Source organism: Thunnus maccoyii, chromosome 21 (assembly GCF_910596095.1).
Source record: "Thunnus maccoyii chromosome 21, fThuMac1.1, whole genome shotgun sequence".
Classification (NCBI taxonomy): Eukaryota; Metazoa; Chordata; class Actinopteri; order Scombriformes; family Scombridae; genus Thunnus; species Thunnus maccoyii.
Genome location: NC_056553.1, coordinates 6,746,373 through 6,768,710, shown reverse-complemented (window position 1 = coordinate 6,768,710; position 22,338 = coordinate 6,746,373). Strand labels below are relative to the sequence as shown.

The window sequence follows — 22,338 nt, the reverse complement described above, 5'->3', positions numbered from 1 at the left end:
GAGTAGAACCCGAAGAAGTTGGCATGAAATTAAGTTTTAATTTCTCATCCTGGATGAGGTTCCTTAGGATTTTTCTCAGTTTTCATATGCTGCATCCCAATCGGGCAACCATGGCTGCTCACCATAACTGGGGATAGATGGGTAAATAAATAATACAGAAGGAAGGGAAATAGAAATGAAAGGACAGACTCTTTATTAATGGATGGCCTCCACCAAAACAGATGGATTGGGGGATGGGAGGGGCGGAGTGGAAAAGGAGGGTGGGCAGGTTCGGAGGAGCCTTATTCACAAATATCTGCCCTCGACCATCACTGCGTCCATATAGCTGTCTTTAATAATGGAGGGAAGATGTCACGCAGATGGACAAACAGGAAAGCGAATGAAATGTGAATGGAAATATGGATTCACAGACTGACAGCCTGTTAAGTCATAAAAAGTGCTCTACTGCACATCGCCTATACTATTCCCCTCGTCTGTCCATTCTTATATGTGTGTGTGTGTGTGTGAATGTTAAAGTGTGTGTGTCTATTTGTTGGCCGCAGTTTTTAACCCCTGGAGTATTTTCCCTCGTCTCGCCCTCTTTCGACTGTGTAGGTGCAGAAAATAGCTCGGCAAAAATGGGCAAGCTTTCAAAGGACTCCATTTCTCATTCATTTTCTGCACCTTCTTCTGTCTTCCACATACACATACATGCACACACACACACACACACACACACTATTCTTATTTCTATAAATCATTTAGCGACACTAATTAGTACTTTTGTTATCAGAAACTGCCCCGAGCCCCCTATATCTTTGCAGTCTTTCATTTTGTATTCTGCTCTTCCTTCCTCCCCGGGGAGACACTTACTCATTCATTTCTTCAACGCTCTTCCCTCACTGGACTGGTAATGGGGATTAAAGGCTAATTGAGGTATAATTGAATAATGAATTAGAACATGCATACACACGACCATAAGCACATGCATGCGGATGTTGTTTTTTTTTCAGTTTTTATGTTTTTTTTTTTCTAGGAAATGTTGATCATCTGCATGTCGTTTATCTCACCACATTGATTCACCTACAGCTGCTTGTGTATGTTCACACCTCGTGGGTTGGGGTTGTTACTCCAGACCTTTCAAACAGTTATTATTAGAGCCGTATTTACTGTATTAGAGAGCAAGCAAGTATTAGCTTTACTTGTTTCCTTTCCAGGTTTTGAGATCCTTGAATTGAATGGATTTGTTGATTCATTGAATTTCTTCTCTTACATTCTTCAGTCTTCATGATTGCTCTGTCAAATATACAACAGTTTCAGCTATAAATAATACTCTTTATATTTTTCCTGTTTATTTTTAGTTAACGCTTACTGTATCTGTTGAACTGACTTGTACCAGAAAACCAAACCTTCTCTGCAGACCTTGGAGGGAAACAGAGACACGAGGATGTCTTGCTGTTTGACAGGATAATTAGATTATCTTTATTAAATTAATGTAATATACTAGCTAATTACCAATGGATAATAAAGATGTATGTGTGCACTGACTGAAACAAAATCAGATTTTGTCATATTTATAACAATTATGCTTATTGCTGCATGATAATTCCAATATTACTACAATAAAATGATTTTAGTAATTTAGCTGATAATATATGGATGGATGAAAAACAAATAATGGATGTTTGAAAATACAAATACAAAAGCCTAAAAATCATAATGACCAAGCGTCTACAGCCATGCTAGCAGGTCTGTGAGGCTATACTTAGGTACAGAAGTGCTTAGAACTAAATGTATGCTAAAATGCTCAATGATAATGCTAACACGCTGATGCTAAGCAGGTATAATGTTTACCATGATCACATTCGTAGTTTAGCTTTTTAGCATGCTAAACACAAAAAACAAAATTATCAAATGCACAATTTGTTTGGACAAATGAATAATTTGACCAGATGACGGTACTAGAAGAAAAGTTTAAGACATTTCACTTAAAACCACAAACGTCAACTTCATGGTGGCACTGGAAGAAAAGTCAGGTGATCACTGAAGTCATTAGGATTTATGCTTAACAGTGAATGTTTGTGGCAATCTAACAATGTTGAGATATTTGACAATATTACAAAATGTAAACTTTGACCCGTCGATGGTGCTACATAAAAAAATCAGTGGTTCACCAAAGTTTTTAAGATATTTCAGTCCGGACCAAAGTGTTGGACTGATGGACGGATCGGCAGCAGACTGATTTTGCGTCCCCTAGAGCCATAGCGTGTCTGAAACTACAAAAGTTTTTCTTTTCCATAAATCCAAACATATTGTCATTTGAAGGGAGCAAAAAAAAAAAGTAATTTTGTTCCTGTTTTTGATCCAAACAGCCTTGATTTATGATATCAGGGGAGAGGAGAGCCATTAGTGGTCTCATGCAAACAGAACAAAGGCTTTTTGGCTATTTGATTTCATGGATCTGGATAAAAAGACAGACAGAAAGGAAGAGTGTGATGTTCATCTGTCTGCACTCAATATTATCTCCACATCTCTTCCACTCCCTGTTCAGTGTGTGTGTCTCTTTTGCTTTTAATGCCACTGCATCAGACACCTCCACACCATAAGCAGATTGGGAGACAGCAGGTGTGTGTTTTGTGTGTGTGTGTGTGTGAAAGAGAGAGAGAGAGAGAGAGGGAGTGTGTGTAGTGTGGGTGCACCACTGTGTACGTGTGTGTGTTTATGTGTGTTTTGGGGGATGGGTGGCATCACCATCACCATGGGAACCAGAGCTTGTAAAAAAGAAAGTAATTTGTCTGGTTTCTGTGGCAACGTGCTACACAACAGTAAAACCCAAGAGCTGCTTCATGCATCTGCAAGGATACTTATATACACTGTATGTATATAATTAATGTGAGGAAAATCAAAAAGTTGCATTGGTCACATGACGTCACAGAATAAGACGTGGATTTTTATATGGCAAGAGGGAAACAGCTGGTCATAATAATCCTGACAACAGATTTTCATGTATCCACTCCCACTGGATATTATGAAAAATATTTATAATAATTCTAAAATCACTTTTCAGGTTTTTAAAGCATAAGGATGGTGATTTTATATATTTTTTTCTTATTGTCAACAAATCTTATGTGCAGAACTATGAATGAATTGATGAATGAATTGATGAAACAATGAATTGATCTACTTACAAGAAATGTGTGTGTATCCAAAGCTTGATAGGATCTTATTCCTCTGTGCCGTAGACCTCCGTTCTTGTCCAAAAACTGTTAAAGACATCTCAGTGAGCCACACTGTTGCACTGGGGGACATGTTCCTTCACCAAGAAGATTACGGTCACAGTATTTTTTATTTGAAACAGCTCCAAAGACTAATAACAGCGATCACGTTTTCAGTCTTCGGAGAGTAGTTCTGTGTAAGGCAGACATCACTAGAGCTTTACTAGCTTGTTGTGCTACGTATCACAACCTCTTGAGTTTATACTGAAGTTATTTACAATGTACAATAAAGTCAACAGGTTGTGATATGTAGCACAACAAGCTAGCAAAGCTGTAAATGGAACCGCCTTCTGCACGTGCTCACGTGTTTACACAGAACTACTCTCCGGAGACTGAAAATGTGATCACTGTAATTAGTCTTTGGAGCCGTTTCAAATAAAAAAATACTGTGACCGTAATGTTCTTGGTGAAGGAACATGTCCCTCAGTGCAGCAGTGTGGTTCATTGATGGGAATTTAATAGTTTTTGGACAACAACAGAGGTTTACAGCACAGATGAATGAGATATATCTGGCTTTGAATGCACACACACACACACACACACACACACACACAATACTTGTAAGTAGATCAATTCATTGTTGTTTTGGCTCTGCCCATGAGATTTGTTGACATTAAGACAAATACAGAAAATTGCCAGCCTTATTCTTTAAGTCAACCATATATCATAGAAAGGAAAAAAGTGCCATATAATCATTATTATAGGCTACTGTTAAAGGAATATTACAGAGTAACTTAAAAACTCACCATTAATGTCTCTATACAATTTTAGTATATTACATTTCTAAGAATATCATTATCTCTCTCTCTCTCTCTGTCACACACAAGCTGCCACTCACTCGCTGTGGAATGACTGTGTTTGTTTCTCTGCATTGTAGCGGCGCGGAACCGGGAGAGGCGGGGCAGAAAAGGGGGCTCAGTGCGGGTCGTGAGGGCGGTGCAAAAGAGAAAAAAAAAGGCAGAGAAAAGGAGAAAGAGAGAGAGAGAGAGAGAGAGAGAGAGAAACGGTCCCTGTACTGAAAGACTGTAATTAGTGACGTGCCTCCCAACAGGAGAGCAGTCAGTCGCTGAGAGAGCGGCCCGGTGGCAGATGATGAGGGGATCCGCCAAAACACCGGGGCGATGAGGAGAGGAGAGGACGGACGACAGAAAGCCTTCTGCCGCAGAGGAAACCCAGATTAGGCTGATTTGACAAACATCTCTACCGGCATCCCCGGTGCGTGCACACAGCGTCAACTATCCTGCGACTCCCACTTTCCAACCCACCCACCCACCCACCCAACGACCACCGCTCAGGTTGTGTGGTGACTTGGTGATGTAGGGCGGAGCTGGACGCACGGACAACCGGCTGGATCTTGGTGTGAATGCGCTTTTAGATGATCACCGTGATCACCGAGTCGGTCTCCCCCCGTTCCCCTCTTTAGGTATGTACATACAGTTTCAGTTTAGTGCAACTACTGTGTGTCTTCTCTGCAACCTGTCCGAGTGCACAAACAGAACTACTGGCATCATTAGTCAGTTTTAGGGGGATGCTTAACAAGTCTAATGATGACACCACTTTGGTTCTGCGATTTTTCTGTTGCGCACAGAGCCATGCAGCTTGCAGAAGGCACTGAACGCAGCAGGGTTGTGGCTATTAAATGTAAAGTAGGCTATCAATATGCTTTCTAACTGCAGAGCGGAGAAATGCTGCCTCATTTATCAGCTTTCTGTCCTTTGCGCTATTCCAGTGGATGAGAGAACCCCAGGGAAAGGGGCGCCCCTGTGACCGGAGGAGGGTTGGATTCTCCCCCGGCTGGTGACCTCCTGCTCCGGGGGACAAAACCTCCCATCACCCGGCGTCACCTCTCCTCCCCCAAGTCTGAGAACGACGGCGCCCACCGATGCGTCCGGCAGCCCCTGATGCTCGGCAGTGCTCCGGGGCTTTCCGGTCGGTGGGAGAGGCTCGAGCCGCGGCCGCGCGCTAGGATGCTGCGCCAGGTGTTGCACGCGGGCCTGAGGACCTCCTTCCACGCGCTGGGCCGGTTCGTGGCGAGCCACCCGGTGTTCTTCGCCTCGGCGCCTGTGCTCCTCTCCATCCTGCTCGGGGCCAGCTTCAGTCGGTACCGCGTGGAGGAGGACGTGGAGAGCCTGCTCGCGCCCAAGCACAGCCTGGCCAAGATAGAGGGCAACTTGGTGGACAGCCTGTTCCCAGTGAACCGCTCCAAGCACGCGCTCTACTCTGACCTGCAGACGCCGGGTCGCTACGGGCGCGTAATCGTCACCACCCGAAAAGGGAGCGTGCTGGACCCGGTTCATCTGGACACCATACTGAAGGTATGCAAGCCCGGCACGCGCACATACTACATACGGACACATTTCCAAACAATTTCTATAAAGTTAATGAGCCTCTAAGAGCAAATAAAGTAATAAATACAATGAAATACACGAAAAGTGCTCCAAGTGACATCAACAGATGTTTACAGTTAATAAAAAGTAAATTAAAGTAAATGAGTGAGTTAAAAAAATACCTACATAACCTATATGAGAGACACCAGGACAGATAATTATTGACTTGAACATTGTAGAAGACTCTCCTGTAAGCTTTACTTCATTTATGAATGAATGAAGGCCAAATGATGTCATGTACGTGTGATATACATGTTGTGAGCCTATGAGGTGTTTCTAGGTCATAGTTATTGGGATTTACATGAGCCTTGTGTTTATATAGTTACCTACTGTAGATTTATGAGGAGTAATGTAAAAGCTTTGATTTAAACTATATAAGAGAGAACTACAGCTTTCGTTGTGGCGCCAAATATCTGTGTTGAAGGGCCAGATTTGGCTCACGGGCCGCTATTTGCGTACCACTGTCCTATGGGATAACACAGACTAAAAGACTAAAAGACTCTCGTACACTGCAGCTTCAGTGCCCTTTACCTTTGCAATGCATCTTCAGAATCCACCTTTAAAAACAAATCAATTTCCTAGTTTCAGAAACACACACACACATACACACAGAGGTCAATAACTGGAGGCCAGTGCACATACGCAGCCTGTCTTCCTCCCCTTTTCTCAATGATTGATAGTCATTTAGTGGAACAACATAGTCCCATTTCAAATAACCCTCACGACCCCTGTAGTTATGAAGCAGAGCATCTTAATTACAAAGTGGAGTCATCTGGAGCTTGGAGGCCTTTGTCTCTAAGTTGGTTATTCCTAAATGGATTTATAAGTATTAGACACCCCTGGAGCAATTAGCCAAATGATTTCATGAAGTTATGGTTGTAATCATAGCGCGCTGGCCAATAAGCCTAAGATCCCCATCGTGCCGGCTGTGCATGCACATGTTTGTATATGCCCTGTCCACATATGTTTCTGCGTGTGTATTACTATGTCAAAGACGGTTATTGTGACCCATTTTGCTTATACCTAGAACACAGTACTGGTCCGTAGAGGACTGCCACAGTTAGAGACAGGCTAGTTTAGGGCTGCGCATCATTTACTGCTAAAGGGCTGTGAGAGAGAAACAGGTTAGTGCATGCATAAAATATACTGCTGTGAAAGGCACTGTTACATAATGTTACACTGCTAAATATCATCTATAATTTTCCTTTTTTCTTGTGTCTCCACTTGCTCCCAGCTTGTTTTGTTTACCTCTACTTTAGTTTTTGAGGTCCTACATTTCCCACAATGTCTTTCATCAACCCCCTGAAAACGGATGTGAACATGTAGCATGCAGTTGGCTGTGTGTCAATGGAGGAAGTCATATTAGTCATAGCCAGAATAAGAATTAAACACGTTTCAACTTGCAAAAAGAGTAAAATCTGTGAGTCACATCCATTGACTGCATTGCATCCTAGACTATTTATGTTTCTGTTGGTGAAGAAATCAGTAACTCTGCCAGATAAATCGGTGAATATCAGTGCAAAGTAGTTAATTCTACAGATGGTCTTTGATTATATTTGATTATTTTTGAAGTGAAAATACCATCTGAGGTTGGCCTCAGGTGTTTCAAAGAGCTGATGTTCTTGGCCCGATGAGACCCCTTTGCAGTAGCTGGCAATGTCACATTGGAGCCAGTTATCCACAAGAACAGGAAACCGCTGCCAAACAACAACAGGGGCTCAGAAATGCAAGACGTTAAATGTTAAATTAAAAGCTATGACGCACAGATTCAAGTCTTTTAAAACTGAGACGAAAACAGGTTTGTTAACATCAATAATATACAGAAATGAAACAGAAGTGGTCTTTATTTTCAGCTATAATAAGCTGACAAACACCAGAAGGTTTATATATTTAATATAAAGTCAATATGTAATTTATATGGTGAAATAGTTACTGATTATTGGGCCATTAAGTCAAATCAATGATCTGGGGTGCTGTGGTCTAGGGCAGACTAGCCTCCAACTAACAATTACTTTCATCATTGATTAATCTGTTGATTATGTCAGAAAATAGCGCAAAATGTTGATCACCGAGGTGACGTCCTTAAATGTTTTGTTTTGTCCCGTCCAGCAGTCCACAAGCTAAAGATATTCAGTTAACTATCATAGAAACCAGAAAATATTCACATTTGAGAAGCTCGAATCAGACAATTTGGATATTTTTTCTTAAAAAATGACTCAAAATTATTGATTGATTATCAGAATAGCGACAAATAGTGACAAAAAATAATTTTGCAAATGCATTGATCAATCTCACAACCAGCCAGTGCAATGAAGAGACTTTCAAATCCATTTTCAAGAGACACTTACACACACACACACACGCGCACACACACACACACCCTCCCTCTCTTAAGTCAATGCACCACTCTGAGATGGGAGACAGCTCTGCCCATGTACGTTGTGGCAGAGACTGGCATCAGGCCTGTTGCTAAGTAACCGGCTCTGTAGATGCTGGCACTGTTGTCCTCTTGCCATAGAAACGGAGGAGGATTCTGAGACCACTTTTGTCGAGTAAGACATACACACACACACACACGCGCACACTCCCCCACACGCTTCTCTGTCTTATTCACACAAACAAACAGCTATAAAGTGGAGGCACACAAAGTAGCCCAATGAGCCTCACACACTCTGTTTTGCTGTGCGGCACAGCGAGGAACTTTGATGGAACTTTTATTGCTCTTGCCACAGTTTCTTCTGGAAAACTGGGCCACTGGGAAGCTGACTTAATAAACTTCTCTCTTTGTGTGTGTGTGTGTGTGTGTTTTGTCTGCACGTAGCTCCACAGGCGGATCTACCAGATGCAGGTGACAGTCCCGGCGACAGGCTTTAACAGCTTCAACTACTCCTTCTCCTACCTCTGTCTCCCCGATGACAAGAACGTCTGCATCATTGATGACATCATCCGTGCCATGGAGGAGATCCAGTTGGCTCGCACCTCCAACCGCTCCGTCCCAGTCCTGCGGTACCCGATCACGCAACTGGCAGATGGGCGGCAGGCGTACATCGGCCACCAGCTGGGCGGCGTGCAGGGCTGGGGTCCCAGTGGGGCGGTGCGTGGTCCGGGGACAGGAGCCAGGGGAGAAGGTGTACGTTCTGCCAGGGCGTTGCAGCTCACCTACTACCTCCAAGCCCGTGGTAGCCTGATGGACCGGGTGGCCAGCCAATGGGAAAAGGCCTTTTGTGCTGAGTTACAACACTTTGCAGCGTTGCACCCTAAGCTGGGGCTGTACCCCTCCGCGTCCTCTTCTTTGAGGACGGACTTCCAGTTCTCGTCAGTTCTGGCACGCCGCCCACTGTTGGCCAGCTTGGGGCTGTGTGGTGTGCTGGCTGTCCTCTGCTGCTCTATGAGGGACTGTGTGAGGTCTAAGCCATGGTTGGGACTGCTGGCTTTGCTGTCAATCACACTGTCGGGTCTCACTGCTGCTGGGATCCTCAACCTGACCGGAGCCACCTACAACTCCACATACCTGGGCATCCCTTTCGTCATGCTTGGTAGGTTTATTTTACCAGTCTGTTTATGCTCATGCCTTCGTCCTCATATTTGTCTGGAACTGGTGTTTTCAGAAAAGTTTGGAACATTTTTGGAAGTACACTTTTTGAGTAAGTTATACTGTAGTGTTGTCAAGCACAGTGCAGCCTTGGAAACAACAGTGATGGGTAAAAGCAGAGAAATCAAAGACGAGTGAAGCTAATGCACTGCAGGAGGGAGCCACGGTGAACACTGCCATTGCTTTTATATTGCAGAATGCTCGTGTTCACCGTCTGCTTTTTCACTACTTGTGATGGGTTTTGCAGTTGCCAGCCTCAGGCTGAATGCCATTTCAAAGTAGACGGATCACCAAAACGACTGACAAGTGCTGGGGCGTGAACTTAGCTTACTGAGGGGTAGGATGAAGGCTTAAACAACACATTTTCTGGCTGGGGGCAAGAATTAAAACTAAAGCCTCTGATAAAGTAAGTTGGGCGTAGTGTTAGGATTCTTGAAATGGAGTCTGGAACAAATCAGAGCTGGTGCCCAAGGATTTCATATGATTTTAGAATGATAAGTATCCAAACTGAGTTCTTGACCATTTAAATAAAAGGATACTCTCAAGGGGTCAGCTTGCTTCGAAATGATTGGGGGGGGCCTGCGTCAGACATTTTTTGTAACTCTCTAAAACCGACAATCACAAAGCAATTGGCCAGGTGTGGAGGTGAGAAAATATTCAGGGTCTCAACTTCATGCTTTTTGCATAAATGAGTGCAACACCATGAATGCCTTCTAGAAAAAACTGTCCCAAAGCGTGAACCAGTATTCACCCATTGTCATGATTATTGCGTTGCCTTTAGACGTGATTGTATGATATGTTGTATGAACTAGTTAGTTTCAAGCATACCCCAGCCTTTACATGATTTCCTAAAATGACAAAAAACAAACCCAAAAAACAACAATAAGATATTTGTTGACAACTTCAATACTTAAACCATCCGTCCATCCACTTTTCAAACGACTTATACCATAAAGGGTTGTAATCTATGGCTGAGTCCTGGATTTCTCCATCATTGCAGACTTTATGGGCGCTTTTCTGAGAAGTCTGCAGTACAAGCTCCTGTCAAAATCCACTATTCATCACAGCCCCAGTGCATTTTCAGCAGATTTCCAGAGAGTCCGTACCTGGGGCAGACTTCACCAGACTTTGTTTAGAAGAAGAATTTGTAGCAACATCGCAGACGTGACTTGATGAACACAACAAAATATATGACTGAAGTCCATGAGGGCTCAGTCCCAGTTGGGAATAAACTTTGTTTCTTGAGGAATTTCAGTCAAGTCTTCTTACACGTCTTTTTGTTTATATAGTTATATGTTGATGAGGGAAAAATCTATCAGCAGCTTAACAAACCATCTCTGCTGTTGAAGCTACAGTGACAGTTTCAGCAGTTTAATGCGATTGCCTCATTATGCAGCAGCTTGCATGTAGAATAGGGATGATAAAAATCAGTGTCAGAGCATTTGTGTGTTTTATTCAGTACTAAGATGAAGACCACAAAGATAAAATGTACAGTAAGATACACCAAATGAAAAATGAACAAACTAGGAACAAAATGAAAATGCACAGCGTATGTGTGAAGGCGTACAGGTAGTTTATCTTGTCTGCGTGCGCGCTGGATACTGCGGGGTGTACTGTACGTAACCAGTCATGCACGCATATATAGCCTATACCATACTCTGTAATGTGGAGGAGGAAAGGCTGCTGTTAGGCTTAAAATAACAGCTGAGAGAATAGAAGAGACGGGGGAATAGAGACAGAGAGGGGGTTCTAAGAAATATCACTCCAAATGGGGGTTGAGATAAGGATTCTCTTAGCAGAAAATGAAGTTAAACTGTAGTTAGAAGGAAGGAAGGCAGGAGGTTTTGTCAGGATATAAGTGGGCAGATTAAAAAAAAAAAAAAAAAAAAAAGGTGGGAGGACGTGTGAGGAGAGAAAAAATTATGTGGCTACACAGTACGGAGGGAGATAGCATGGGTGTGTGTGTGTGTGTTGGAGGGGGAAGCATATTTCTATCAGAGCTAAGAAGCTGTGTAACATTCAGCTTCACTAAAGACAAGTGATGTATTGATGGTGGAAATTGTCGCCTGATGGGGGGTGTTTTTTTTGTACAAAAGGAGTAAATTAATACTGAAAATATTTTAGTTTGTTTTCTGGGTTATGGGACGAAATTTAAATATATTTCAGTCATCTGTGAATTAATTTACTTACAACAATGACCATTTTAAAAACATTTAAATCGATAAGATCCAAGAGTTTTTAAGACTGTGATGCTTTTTAAGAATTGATCAAAATGTGTCAGTAGCATTGAGTATGAAGTACAGAAGCTTAGTCTGGTCGACTCATTTAAATAATATTTTTACTCATTTTAGCCATTTTTTGAGATCAAGTTTCTTTATTTTTTGTTTTTATTTTTATTTTATTAATAACTAGCCCGGAGCTGAAACAATTCATCACTCAGTCGATTGTAATGAAATTAACTGGCAACTATTAAATAGCTGAATAATCGTTTTAGTCAAATTTCCAGTGAAAATGCCAAAATTTCACTGTCAAATGTGACTATTTGATGCTTTTGTTCGTAATATATGAGAATAAATGGAATATTTTGGGTTTTGGCCTTTTGGGAGAATAAAACAACACTTTGGTTTTTGGAAAATTGTGACGGCATTTTTCACTTTTTACTGACATTTTATACAGTAAAAGATTAATTGATTAATCAACAAATCGCCCTAAACTAGAACTAGTGTTTACATGTCTGGATGTGTGCGTGAATCCGAGCACAGTATGATTAAACTGAGAATTTTCAATATGTGAAATCCACTTTATGACACAACAGTAAAATCGAGGGACTGTGATGATCCTGGCTAAGGACACATCCATACCTCATGTATATTTCCTCATATCTTAGTGCCCGAATGTGTGTGTTTGTGTGTCCGTGAGTGCACATTCAGGCTCCGGTTAATGTCTAAATCCTTGGGCAAGTGCTGTGTCCTGCCTCTCTTTCTACTCTCATCTTCTCTCTCTGCAGCATTAACCTCTCCACCTCTTTCCCTGTCATTCACTCTCTAATTCTCTCTCTGTCAAATATGCACACACACACACACACACACACACATGCACACGCTACAGATCAACAGACTTTCTCAGTAGCACCCACGCCTGGAGTGTCGGTGCGTTATGCCTTTGCTGAGGTGTTAAGTGTTTCGCCATGCTGAGGTCACTGGAGAGAGAGGGCGGTGGGGTGCTGGTGGGGTGAGGAGGAAATTCTTGTGTCACTGGTGACTCACTGGTGCCATGGCAACCACGGAAGAGAAAACCATTAAAAACCATCTGCTGCATGTACATAAACATGTAGGTGCATGCATACTGTATGAGACTGGACATGCACATGAAGGTGGTGCACTCAGTCACCTCAAATGGACATAGATGTGTATTATTGAATACATGCACATCAACAAAAAATGCATTGTAACCTTATTTTTTACATGTTATACCTGCTTTGAAGCTATAAATCTATTTAGTTCAGATGCTTTATTGCTGGATTATTCTTACTAACTTCTTCTATTCTCAGTTTTTTTTTAAATAAGTTTTAATTAGTTATTTTCTGTCTTGAGATCTGTATAAGTTGTACTCTCTCTGGATGCAGTGCAATCCAGTTTCTCAACTAGAATTGTTATAGTTAAAAGAAAACGGTATGTCCATGGTGTCTTAAATCTGTCATCTCACATATTTCATGTTCACTCAGGACTGAGATGGAACATTATGCAGAGACGGACTGTTCAACAGCAGGCAGGCTGAATTATTACATTTCTTTGTGCAACATGCTGATTCCTCAAAACGAATAAAGTGAAGCCTCCAGGGTACAATCAAAGAATCCTAAGAAAAAGGAAACAGTGGGGGGGGGGGGGGGGGGGGGGGGGGCTGAAAACTTGAAAGTTTTATGGTACAGTGACTTTAAAGGAATTTTGTTTTAGAGGAACCACTTGGATAAGCCAATGGATGACTTCTGGAGTCTCTGTGTGCCGTTTGGATACGTTGAGCAATGAGATTAGCCTAATTTAGCTAGAGCAGCCACTCTAACAAAACTTAATTTTGTGATTTAAGCATTTATAATTTCGCTTAAGTCACTGCTAAAATAAAATTATCTGCACCATGTGGTTTCTATTTATATGCACCCACAAGCACACTGAACAGCCATTCAGCCTTAGACATAAAAAAAAGTTATTCCTGAGTTTGTCTGATAGCACAAATCTCTTACAATCAGTCTAGATCTTCAAGGTTTCATTTACAATCTACTGTAAAATAAACCTTCCTTTTCTATTTCTGTCTACCAGGTCACGGGCTCTTCGGCTCGTTTGAGATGCTGTCGTCATGGAGGCGAACACGGGAGGACCAGCACGTGAAGGAGCGAGTGGCGAGCGTTTTTGAGGACGTCATGCTGAGATTCTCCGGTTCCACCATGCTCCACCTGATGACCCTGGGCCTGGCCGCCTCGCCGCTCACAAACATGGAGGCTGTCCGACTCTTCTGTCGCACCGCCGCTTTGGCGGTCACCATCAGCTATGTTTACATGCTGTCCTTCTACAGTTCCTGTCTGGTGTTCACCGGATACTTAGAGACTGGATACAGACACGGCTGCTTTTGCCGGCGAGTTCCCAAACCGGACCGGCTGGACTCTAAACCGGCCTGGTACAGGTGTCTCATGTACACTCGTTACCAGGACGAGACACAAACAACCAACACGTCGCACGCGGTTGGTCACAGTCACGCTCACACGCCGAACCCTAGCCTAACTCACACGCATACGCACACGCACCCACATACAGCAAACAACCCTGCAGCGCATGCGCACGCACATGTGGCTAACTCCACGCACTCACATCCACACCCTCTTCCGCATCCGACGCCTACCACGGACCCTCATCCTCAGGACTCTCACCTGCTGCTGGGGTGTGTGAGACGTTGCTATGGAGACTGGATCACTAACACCTATGTCAAACCCTTTGTGGTTCTGCTGTATCTGGTTTACATCTCCTTTGGATTGATGGGATTCCTGCAGGTGAGGCACACACACATCATTAACTATATATAAATATGGACGTCATGACAGCTTCTCAAAAGTGAAGCCAAAACATCTTGATCGCCCCCTAGTGGCTGGCTGCAATATAGGTCATAAATCCCGCCCCCTCCGTGTTAGCGGATGGGACATGAGCCAAACTAAAAAATCATTTCACTAAAAAGTTATTTTAGGTAGTTCTTATCATGCTTTTGTTTGTTCAAGTGCTCATTTTTCTAAAAAATTTTAATGATTTATTAGACAATATAAAAAGGGGGTGTGATGTCATGATTGACAGCTGTGACAGCCGCTCTCAAACTTCTGTCAGGTGGCGGGACAGCTGAGAGGGTGTGTTACACAAGCAAGATGGGAGCAGCTCCAAGGAAGGAGATATTAAGGCTTCACTTTTGCATAGCTGCAAGGAAGTGGAGACATGTCATCCATATTTATATACAGACATTTACACACACACACACACACACACACCACAACAATGATGACTAGAGGGTATGCATGCAATGTCACGTGGTCAGCATCTGTCATCACGCATTCACATGAAGAACAAAAACAAAAAAAAAAAGTAAAACACTGTTGAAATGTTAAAAGTCGTTATGCAATCACTGCAATTACACACACTGCCGACGGCTAAACAGAAGAGAAGCTACATGAAGCGATACTTTCTGAAGCCTCTGGGAATATCCGCTTCATCTCTCTCATGTTCTGCAGCCGAAACTCATGTGACTGTTTAATTAAATGACGTGTGTGTTTGCATGATCAGTCAATAGAAACAATGATTTATGTAGTGTTTTTTTAAAAAAAAAGTAATTATTCTGGCATTTATTATTATTCTAATGCCACTGCCTCCACCTTGTTTAGTACAGTATTATGCTTCCAGATGACAAACTGCAGCATTGCTTCATTGTGAATTGTTTATTAGTGCTATACTCAATATTTAATTATTACCCACTTTGGAACTGTAACATCATATCCTTTTTTGAGGCTATTTGGTTGGACAAAAGGCTATTGTGACCATATTTTAAGGGGCTGTGTAACATTAACTAATAAATCCCACAATTTATCTGAATGAAACATGTATGAATCTGCAAGAATCCATCAGATTAAAGCTGCATGTCCATGAATATAAACTATATAAGACACTTATATTTTACACAAAAACTGCATTAATTGTAGCATTTGGAAATATAATTTTTGAAATAACGATTAAACTATATGTAATTTAGATGCAGAGTCACTGATTGACAGATGATTATGTGTATAGTAAGTCCTGCAGTTAAAAAGGGTGAATAAGTATATATTATATATTGTCCCTATTTTCTTTTACTGCTGTCTTTCACTTCAATTTTTTTATTTTAGCTACATATTTGTGTCATGAAACTCAATTTCTGTCCACATTTCCACTGAGAAGACCACTGAATATCTGGTACATCGTACAGATTGTTGTTGATTCTGATATTTTCCAATAGTTTTTAAGATATTTCTTTGTTTTCCTTTCAGTAATGCAGTTGTTCTTATTCATAGCTGTACAGGGGCAAGTTTACTTGGTCACTAAGTGATGTGTGGGCTGGTATTATTTGTAAAAGAGATGCAAGTGCACAGCCTCTATATCATTCAGTTGTCTTTACATTACAGACATACACACAAATGCACAGTTTAATCTTTAACAAATATCATTCTTTTGTTGACAGGTGACCCAGGGTTCTGACCCCAGTGCACTGGTTGCCATGGATACAGCGACAGTATTATACACCCGTGCCCAGCAGCGTTACTTCAGCTCATACTCTCCTGTCATTGGATTCTACATCTATGAAAGTGCCCCCTACTGGAATGCCTCAGTACAGCGGGACCTGCTGGAATACGCCAAAGGCTTCCAGCGAATCAGCTGGCTGGAAGCCTACCTGAACTACCTATCAGAACACAACCAGTCCACCAGCCAGCCGCGGGAAAACTTCACCCGCACGCTCCGTCACTCCTTCCTCCGCGAGCCGCAGTTTGCCCACTTCGCGGATGACATCATATTTGCAGAACGTGGCCAGGGTGAGGAGCCCGACGTGGCGGCGTCCCGCATCTTCCTGGTCGCCAAGACGACAGAGAACAAGCGTGAGGAGATGTCAGTGCTGCTGGACACGCTGCGACGCCTGTCGCTGACTTCACGAGTCCGCTTCTTAATCTTCAACCCCTCTTTTGTCTACCTGGACCGCTACGCTGCAGCGGTCAGCTCCCCGCTCAGACACTCACTGCTGGCGGTGCTCTTCCTGTTGGGTCTGTCCTCTCTGGCCGTCGTGGAGCCGCTGGTCTCTGTGTGGCTGGGCCTCACCCTGCTGTCTGTCCAGTTCGGGGTGCTGGGTTTCATGACTTTATGGGGCGTGGAGCTGGACTGCATGTCTGTTTTATGTCTTATCTCGGCCCTGGGACACTCCGCGGACTGCAGCGGCCCCCTCCTCTGCGGCTTCGCGTCAGGCCGGGGTGAAAGCAGGACTCGCTGGGTGAGAGTGGCGCTGGAGAGACACGGGGTGCCCTCTCTACAGACGCTCATCTGCTACAGCGCCGCTCTGGTGCCTGTGGGCTCTGTACGCTCCAACCTCACACGCACACTCTTTCGCTGCCTCACCCTCACGGCCGGCTGCTCGGCCCTGCACACGCTGGCGTTCCTGCCCACCCTCCTCACCTTCCTGCCCCCCTCGAAGAGCCGGGGCCATCGGCCTGGAGGAGAGGGGCAGAGGCAGGAGGTGGAGTGCGTGGAGATGAATGACAGCACTCGGGTGGTTGACCAGATCACTACTGTCTGAGTATGGGGTGATGTTGTTTGTTCGGCCCTTTGGTTACCATGGTGACCACCGGCTAGGAATTGGCTCATTGTAGTCTGAGCAGCCACTGTGCATGCTGCAGACAAGGATGCTGATACTTGCGAAGAGAGGGGAAAAAAAGAGAGTGTAACAGAGAGAAGAATAGCAAGAAAAATAGAGGGGGAAGGTCAAGAGAAAACATTTAAACAAGTAAACATAGAGTGGGAAGCTAGTAAAGACAAGGAGAAAGAAAGATGGATATCCAGTGTAGTGTATCCATGGTTACCTGCTTGTTGCTAGTGCTGTGTGGCATGTGAATGAGCTCTTTACCAAACAGCCAACTAGGAGTGGAGGATCAGCTGAGGTCAGGCCTGACTGTGACGTTATTAGAGAGGAGCGCCACACTTTTCACATCTCCAAAATTTGCTTTAGATCTGATCACATTGTTTGGCTACTGCTATCTGTTTGCCATATCAAGTTGCACAACTACAGCTACAATGACATGAGGCAATCATCTGTATGACTCAAGTATTTCTACTTTAATGCTGGACAAATAAAGTCAAATTAAGAAAACATGGTCTTAAGTGGTTTTGGCTTTGATGCAGATCATACATTTTTTATATAGTAATGGGGGAAATGATTATTTTCTCTATTATTTGATCGATTGTTTCATCTGTAAAATGTCTGAAAATAGTGAAAAACATCCATAATAATCGAAAGATAATTGGTGTACTATCCTGCACGGTAAAGAAAAGCATTACATCCTCACATTGGAGAAGTCAAAGCTAGCAATTGTTTAGCATTTTTGCTTAAAAAATGACTAAAACAGATTATTTTAATATTAAAATAGTTGGCAGTACATTTTCTGTGGAACAACTAATTGAGTAATTGACTAATGTAGCTCTACTTGTGTCTGTAACTCAAATATCATCAAGTCAAAACTGTCAAAATTGCACAAAAAATGCATTTTAACCATTCAAACACACAAAGCTCAAAGGTGTCAAATGGATTTTTAATGTGTTGAAAGATCTGAAGGGAAACATGATGTTCGAGGTCAACCTTTCCAGAATACTCCGTCTACAAGGTGGAAGCTTATTGACACTAAAAGTACGAGTGCAGCTAGTTTGATTCAAACTGTGATATTAGGGTCATCTGTATGTTTTGAGTGCAAAGTGGAAGAAAACATCACAAGTCTATTTTATTTATTTCTTACAGTTGGTTTTGAGCCTGAATTCTTGCTGTAAAGATTAGAAGTTCACATAAATTTCAAACCTGTTTGCTGTATCTGCTGAGGTCATGTCTCCAAGACTTCTTTTCCACTCCAATTCAGTGGAAACGAATGGATTTCTTTTTTTTCACAGCATTGAAAATATTCTCTTTCCAGAAATAGTTTTACATGGCACATGGTGTCAACAGCTTCCTACAGAAGATGTACTCCCCATGAAAACTCTTGACAGGGAGTTCTGGGCTATTTGTACTCACTGCTTTAACCATAATGCTACCAAACACAGGATGAATCTTTAAGCTCTGTTTTCTCAGTTGTGTTTCCCGACACTGACGGTGCTCATGTGGTTTTTCTCCCTCCCTTCTTGGACCAGAAAGGTGGCTGAGCATCGTATGAAATTTTGACACTAGTCTTATCAGGTTTGAGTCATTCTAGCTGAACTCGACCCAAGCCAGACAGTTGTGTACAATAATGCAATGAAAACATGATCAGCTGGTTAACAGATAGCATCGATGAGCCAACATCAGCTGTCCTACAACAGAAATATGTGAAATTAGAACTGAATTGAGAGTTTTTGATATATAGAAGAAGTAGTATGTAATCATGTGGACAGAGAACTTTACAGAATAACATGAAAACTAGTCAAATACATAACTTTCATACCTAAACTGCATTTTTACAGTGTATTTGCCAGATATGGATATAGCGCAAGATAACTTCAAGGGAGACACAGCTCTAAAACCACAATTACAACAACTAAAATTAGTAGTGGCTAAAACAAGCATAATACAGTACATTACAAAGAAATTATTTAGTAAAACAAAGTAAAATCTGTCCAAGAATGTGAATATTCAGACACTCACCCTGACAAAAAACTTATAATAAAGCCCTCCCAGTAAAAGATGATTTAAAATAATTGCATCTACTAACAGGAAGCAACTGCTTCATCAATGAAAACTGAAACTACTTGATGTGACATAATATAATAATAAGCAGCACACTCAAAAAACAACATAATTCTGCTCACTGGAAGATGAATTTTCAATCAGTGCTAAAAGCATCACTATTATAATGGCTTTGAGAGCAGTTTCTTTGGGAAATGATGTCAGCACCTAAACTGGTGTTTCCTCTGTCTTTCTGATCCATAAATCAGTTTGATTGAAAGTATTGTTCTCTTTCAACCTTCTGTGATTCTCTCTCCTGAAGGGAAAGCGCTTGCTGCCTTTCCTCTTTTCTTCTTCAATTCATCTCTATGGTTGAAGGTCTGTGTGTGGGAGGGCTCGCTATTGTTAATCCACGCTCCTCTCTGACACTCGCCTGAATGAAAGTATTGTTCAGCCTCTGTTCGCACGCCGAAACCATCAGTGAGATCAGTAAGGATACGTTCTCTCACTTCCCACCACGAAAACAGCCAATTGGTTTTTCTTTTGAACACACGACCGAGCTGGAGGTACAACTAACGAGAAATTGTACTCACACAATTACAGCGCTGAATACAGATCTTCCTAAATATGAGCCGAGTATACTGCTCTGCTGCACGTAGACATGGTAGATTGTGGGAAATTTATAAAACTTGAACTTCCTGGAAAACAGGAAACAGCTACTTCAATTCTTCAGTGGTGTTCTCATACAACACCAGTGGGTGTAACTAAAAAGTTCAACTGGAGGTGATCAATCCAGCCTTTCTGCCAGCATCTGTCCTATAAAACAGTTTTTCTTTTCATAACTGATAGCCCATTGGTGCCCACTTATTGTAAGATCAATCCCTCATTGTAGAAGCACACAGCACACAATGTGGCTGTCAAGAACCATAAACACCTTTCACACTTTGTCACCTGTGGGCAGATCAACTGTGCTTTCAATCCAAATGCGATTTATTACGGCTTCAGCTGTTGCTGCCGTTTAGGTTCACAGGTAAAATAGTTCAGTGTAGCTTTATGTCATATTATGTTGATATTAATGGACTGCAGGTAGTTCATTCATTTAGACTTTGCCCTTTGCAATGCCTGCATTCCCAGCCAGTTTGTCACGTTGGGTGTGTTTCTACTCTGAATGTCTAATGTCCCAAGAAGCCTGTTTCAAAAGGAAATGTATTACTTGAAGGATGTAATGATTCCAGTTTTATGGGACCTTTAAAAAAAGAACTACTGTCTCCTCTGTGGTCTTTTAGGTGTACTCAATTGAGTGTTAAATTATTGTACTCTGAAACAAGAATCTACCACAGTGGTGCTTTGAGCTAAAGGTATTAGCATGCTCACATGCTCACAATAACGATTTTAACATGCTGATGGTTAGAAAATATAATGTTTACCATGGTTACCATCTTAGTTAATAGCGTGCTAACATTCCTTAATTAGCACTAAACATAAAGTACAGCAGAGACCGCAGGGAATGTCATTAGTTTTGCAGGTATAAACCAAAATACTGGACAAATTAAAATTTTGATCTGATGATGGTGCAAGATGACTGTATATACTGTATAAACTGTATAGAAAGATGGAAGTAGCGAGGTGTGACATCACCCATTGCTTTGCATTGGACCCAGTTTGAATCCCACAGTTGCTGCTTATGGCTCCACCTTTCCCATTTGGAGCTAAATAAGGAGTGCGGGATGTTGCCTTTCACACTCTGGAAATGCGCCTTGCTACCTTGGACCGAAGTGAATGCTAGCTTTTTGCTAACAGGGCAGAGATCATAATCAAGTAACAGTAAACTTACTGAAATATCGCAACAATAGTCCAACTCATTGCGAGTCCTGGAGCAAGGGAGAGCAGCAGGTGAGCCAACTATCAATCAACGCCTACACGGAAGACATCAAAGCTTCTATACGTCTTCAAATCTTATTAACAGAGCAATAATTTCCAAAATGACCACCAGCACATTTATTAGAGAGCAATTAAGACCATAATTATAGTATTTCTAGAAAGAAACTGACGCTTGAGCCAGCATCTAGCGGCCGTGGTAGTTGCCACTTGGGGGTAACCAAAGTTTGCATCCTGTTGAATGTTTGTACCAAATTTCCTGCCAATACTTCCATTAGTCGTCAAGGCATTTAAAACCACAAATGTAAACCACATGGTGGCAACTTAAGATAACATCAGAGTCAAGTCATGTTGTGTTTGTGTAGCCCAGTATCACAAATCACAAATTTGCCTCAGGCGGCTTATCAAGAGGATCAACAAAGTTATTAAGATTCATCCTCTGTGCACCATGGATATCTGTACCAAATGTCATGAAAGCCCCAGACTGTCATTTCCATCCATAGAGCTACACTGCTAGGGTGACAAAAAATGTTGAAAATGTTGCAAATACAAATAGTAAAAGCAACATATAGTACCACATTATATACATCGAACATCAGTTTCTCTATTAGGTTCAATACTGCAATCAGTTACCAGTTCCTGACCTTGTTAACTTCAATTTTCTCCACAATATGTTACTGAGACCTAAAACAATTGCAGATGTCTTACATGTTAAAACCTATTTTTTCCCTGACTTTTCTCTCTCAGCCTTTAGACTTTGTTCAACATGTACTTTTTGGTATCATGACCCTCTGCTACAAGGTAACTTAAAATATTGAGGGTGTAGGTGGTAGGCTTTCTCTCAGGGAGATTTTGGCAGGACATGCAGGTGTTTGTCAGATGCTCCGAATTCCTCCTTTGAGAAGCGAGCGCCGTCTTCGCACCCTATTTTTACCGAGATGTGGTGAATTTTCAGTTCGAATAATTTGTTGTCTCCCGCCGGACCATGTGACAAGCACACATTCATGGTTTTCAACCTCTCTCCCTCTCTCTCATACACACACACACAGGCACAGGTGAGTGAGAAAGAATTATTCAGTGGTTTGATGTAGCTGAAAAAAAAAAGACAAGAGAAGAGAAAGAGGGGCTTGAGCTTGAGTTTGAACTGTCTCTCTTTCTGTCTCTCTCTCTCTCTCTCACACACACACACACATTGGCAAGTAACTCATCCAAAAGTGCTGTGTCACTGAAGAAGAGCAGTAACATGCTGCAGTTCTGCTTTGCTCCACTGATCTGGTCC

General features: G+C 42.2%; 2 protein-coding genes across 2 annotated transcripts in view; both read left to right on the top strand.

The window, feature by feature from the left end:
- The first annotated feature begins 4,238 nt into the window (after positions 1 to 4,238).
- ptchd1 (patched domain containing 1) lies at positions 4,239 to 17,633 on the top strand. The gene is made up of 5 exons (XM_042399396.1): positions 4,239 to 4,677; positions 4,984 to 5,569; positions 8,463 to 9,177; positions 13,547 to 14,271; positions 15,975 to 17,633. The coding sequence occupies exons 2-5, from the start codon at positions 5,156 to 5,158 to the stop codon at positions 17,073 to 17,075; spliced, it is 2,955 nt and encodes a 984-aa protein (XP_042255330.1). The 5' UTR covers positions 4,239 to 4,677; positions 4,984 to 5,155; the 3' UTR covers positions 17,076 to 17,633.
- A 3,417-nt stretch (positions 17,634 to 21,050) lies between these two features.
- Positions 21,051 to 22,338, top strand: part of adgrg2a (adhesion G protein-coupled receptor G2a) — a 30,328-nt gene continuing 29,040 nt past the window's right edge. The window contains exon 1 of the mRNA XM_042398615.1: positions 21,051 to 21,074. The gene's annotated coding sequence lies outside the window, so the exon portion shown is untranslated. The remainder of the gene's footprint in view (positions 21,075 to 22,338) is intronic.

Excerpts from the sequence above, each read along its gene's own strand:
- ptchd1 (XM_042399396.1), top strand. The coding sequence starts at position 5,156 with ATGCTCGGCAGTGCTCCGGGGCTTTCCGGTCGGTGGGAGAGGCTCGAG. Across the intron at positions 9,178-13,546 it reads CATCCCTTTCGTCATGCTTG|GTCACGGGCTCTTCGGCTCG; the intron begins GTAGGTTTATTT and ends TCTGTCTACCAG. Across the intron at positions 14,272-15,974 it reads GATTGATGGGATTCCTGCAG|GTGACCCAGGGTTCTGACCC; the intron begins GTGAGGCACACA and ends TTTTGTTGACAG.